Below are 2,988 nucleotides of genomic sequence, written 5' to 3' on the forward strand. Positions count from 1 at the left end.
TCGTTTGTCGTAAATTTGACAGTGGTAGTTAAATGGTGAGTTTCCCCTCCAAGCTGCCAGTGTGGGAAAGCAGGCGAGGCTCTCTGCTCTCCTTACCTCCAGTCTCCTCTCTGCTCTCCTTACCAGTCTCCTCTCTGCTCTCCTTACCAGTCTCCTCTCTGCTCTCCTTACCAGTCTGCTCTCCTTACCACTCTGCTCTCCTTACCAGTCTCCTCTCTGCTCTCCTTACCAGTCTCCTCTCTACTCCTATGCTCTGTTTTTGTTGTTTAAGGTCGCCTGTCTCATCTTAGCACTAAATCTTCTGCGTGAAACGGAGCACATGAGGCTTTTCTCTCGTCTCTCCTCTTATCTCACCTTAACACTCATTGTTTTTTCTCGCTGCTTTTGGCCTCCACTTCACTTCCATCCATCCCTTCATCTTTTCCCCTATCCCTTCTGGTCTTTTTCTGCCCCTCGCTGTGGAACTAAATCCTAACACTGACACCCCAGGAGTCCTTGCAGATGTCCGCAGCCTGGCGCTGAAGCGGGCGCTTGCCAGCAGCCCAGATGCATTTGCGACTCTTTGCCATTGTGATATCGTTGCTGTGTGAGGTGATCAGGATGGGGTCCGGGGTCCTGCAGAGGCAAAGTGGTGAGTACGACGGCTGTTCCGTTAAAATGACCGTTTCTGCAGCTCTCTCCTCCGGCTAAACAGGCACCGAATGAATCCTGCACATTATACAAAATAAAAACAGCCCGAAATTGTCTTTATCAAGTGGACATATTCTTTAGCAAGGTCAAATATCAATATGACGTTACTGTTACAACAAATATAACTCAGCCTTTACCATTATGGCACCTTGTAACATTTAGAAAATATTCTTTGTAGGTCAAACTAAATGCACAGTTTACAGAATTTCTTATTCTCATGTAGCATATGCCTGTAATAGATGGCAGGTGATCTTAAAAAGAGGGGATGACAGTCTTACTGTTGACTCAGCAGGTATTTTCATTTCACATTTTATAGCCTAATAAAAATGGGGGGAGAGATCGCTTCACTTTATGGCATATTATAAAATTATTTTAAAGTGAAAATAACAATATAATGCCTTTCTCTGGGGCCCTTTGATAAGAAGTCCAGACATTTACGACACACAGGAGCTGCTGTAAATGTCGAGCAAGTTATCCAGGTTATTTAACAGTTTATGACAGCTTCTCCCTCCACGTGACCAAATCAAGACGTAGGGCACTTTCACATCACTCTGCAGATCAATAAATCCTAATCACATTTCATTTCCCCTACTATACTTTTATTTTGTTGTATGTATCACAGTGATCGGTCCATTTAGGCTCCGTAGCAGTAAACACACTGTGGTGCACTGGAAAGTCTCAGATCCAGATTTGTAGCTAAAGAGTCTTTTTTAAATCCCTGTGAAAAAGTCCTGACTTCCTCACACTCGCCGGCGTCTGGCATTTCCTCAGGAATTTGGGACTAATAAAGAAAGACCCGGGCTCAATTACATTGTCATTTTGGCTTCCAACATTTCCCCCTGTGCCATCCAGAGGTGAGGGGTTAGATAATGATTAGAGGGCCGCATGGGGCCATCAGGTGCCACTGACTCTCGTTCAACATAATGGTTTGTGACAGCAAGATTGTACTGCTTCAGGTGTAGGAGGTTTGCCAGCGTCAGACTGATAATTACAGATGAAGAATACATACCATACATTTTTTAAAAGTTGTGATACGTGCAGCTATTGCACAAAACAGACATGTTGCTTAAACACTCAATTGGAATTAATAATCTCATCACAAAAAGCACCTCTTAAAGAATAGAATTACAGCAAGTGCACAAAATGAGCTCAGGTATAAAAGTAAAATTTGATCATTTTATGGACGTCCTAAAACCTTTAGCATGTAATATGTCATATTATACTAAAAAGTATTTATTGAAATCTTTCTTGTGCGTTGAAAAAGAGGCAATACAGCCAAGTGTTGGGGTACAAGATCTGAACAACTGTTAAAAGAATACACTCTATACAATATACAAATTGTGGCAATGTGAAATTTAGTAGGAAATTATAATGTTACCGCTGCCTAAACTTTTTACTTCCTGGATTAATGGTGCTAATAGATCAGAACAGCTTAAGGTTCAAATGCTGGTTGTAGGCACAAGGTCGACCCGCTGTCGCAGTTCATCATTTCACACCAGAGACATTTATGTTGTCTGTTCGTTTGCCGCCCCCCCCCCCACAATATATTGTCAGTATGTTAAAAGGACATTTAGGGGTGGTGATGCAGCTAAAACAAATCAAGGAGTAAATCTTTAAGTGGCAACCAAACTGAGTAGTTAAAATAAAGGTACATTTTTATTACCCTGGCAACAAAGGAGTCAGAAATAGCTTCATCAGAGCACGTATGACCGGGGTCATCTCTCTTTGTAGGTCACCTGCCTAACGCAGTATAGTCAGGTGACCTCTAGCGACCGTAGTAATTATGATATGATCAAATGAGGAAGCTGGATGACGTAGTTTAAAGAGCAAGGAGAAGGTTGGGAAGGCTGTGGTCAGAAAACTTTCCCACAGGAGACCAGTGTTTGATTCGTTCCACAACCTTAACCACGTGTTCATTATTGGACCCATGACGATGACAGTTTCTTTAATCCAAACCAAAATCTTTTTTCTAAACCTGACCGAGTTGTTTTTGCGTTTAGACCTAATGAAATTGTGATGGTTCCATAATTGTAACAGTGTGTTTGTGATTGTTTCCTTGAGGACAAAAGTCCAGTGTGTTTCCAGTAGAACTGTCATGTGGAGCCTATACTACGGGACAAACACTGTATGTTGGAGGATTTGTTGGTGTAAATACACAGGTGAGCCTGAACACCTGTGAGGAGAGAAGACTAAATATTGACTAACCTTCTTGCAGAGAGAGGCATCTGAATGTTTCCATAATGTTTTCCTTTTTAAACAGTGGTTTTTCGGGGCATTTGTTTCCTCAGACAGCTCACA

General features: G+C 42.0%; 1 protein-coding gene across 1 annotated transcript in view; it reads left to right on the top strand.

Moving 5' to 3' along the window:
- Positions 1 to 220: 220 nt before the first annotated feature.
- rspo4 (R-spondin 4) overlaps positions 221 to 2,988 on the top strand; it is a 31,970-nt gene continuing 29,202 nt past the window's right edge. Inside the window, exon 1 of the mRNA XM_020619056.1 lies at positions 221 to 631. Coding sequence (XP_020474712.1) covers positions 547 to 631 — 85 coding nt within the window. The 5' untranslated portion in view covers positions 221 to 546. The remainder of the gene's footprint in view (positions 632 to 2,988) is intronic.

This window comes from Monopterus albus, unplaced genomic scaffold (genome assembly GCF_001952655.1).
Source record: "Monopterus albus unplaced genomic scaffold, M_albus_1.0 scaffold213.1, whole genome shotgun sequence".
Lineage (NCBI taxonomy): Eukaryota > Metazoa > Chordata > Actinopteri > Synbranchiformes > Synbranchidae > Monopterus > Monopterus albus.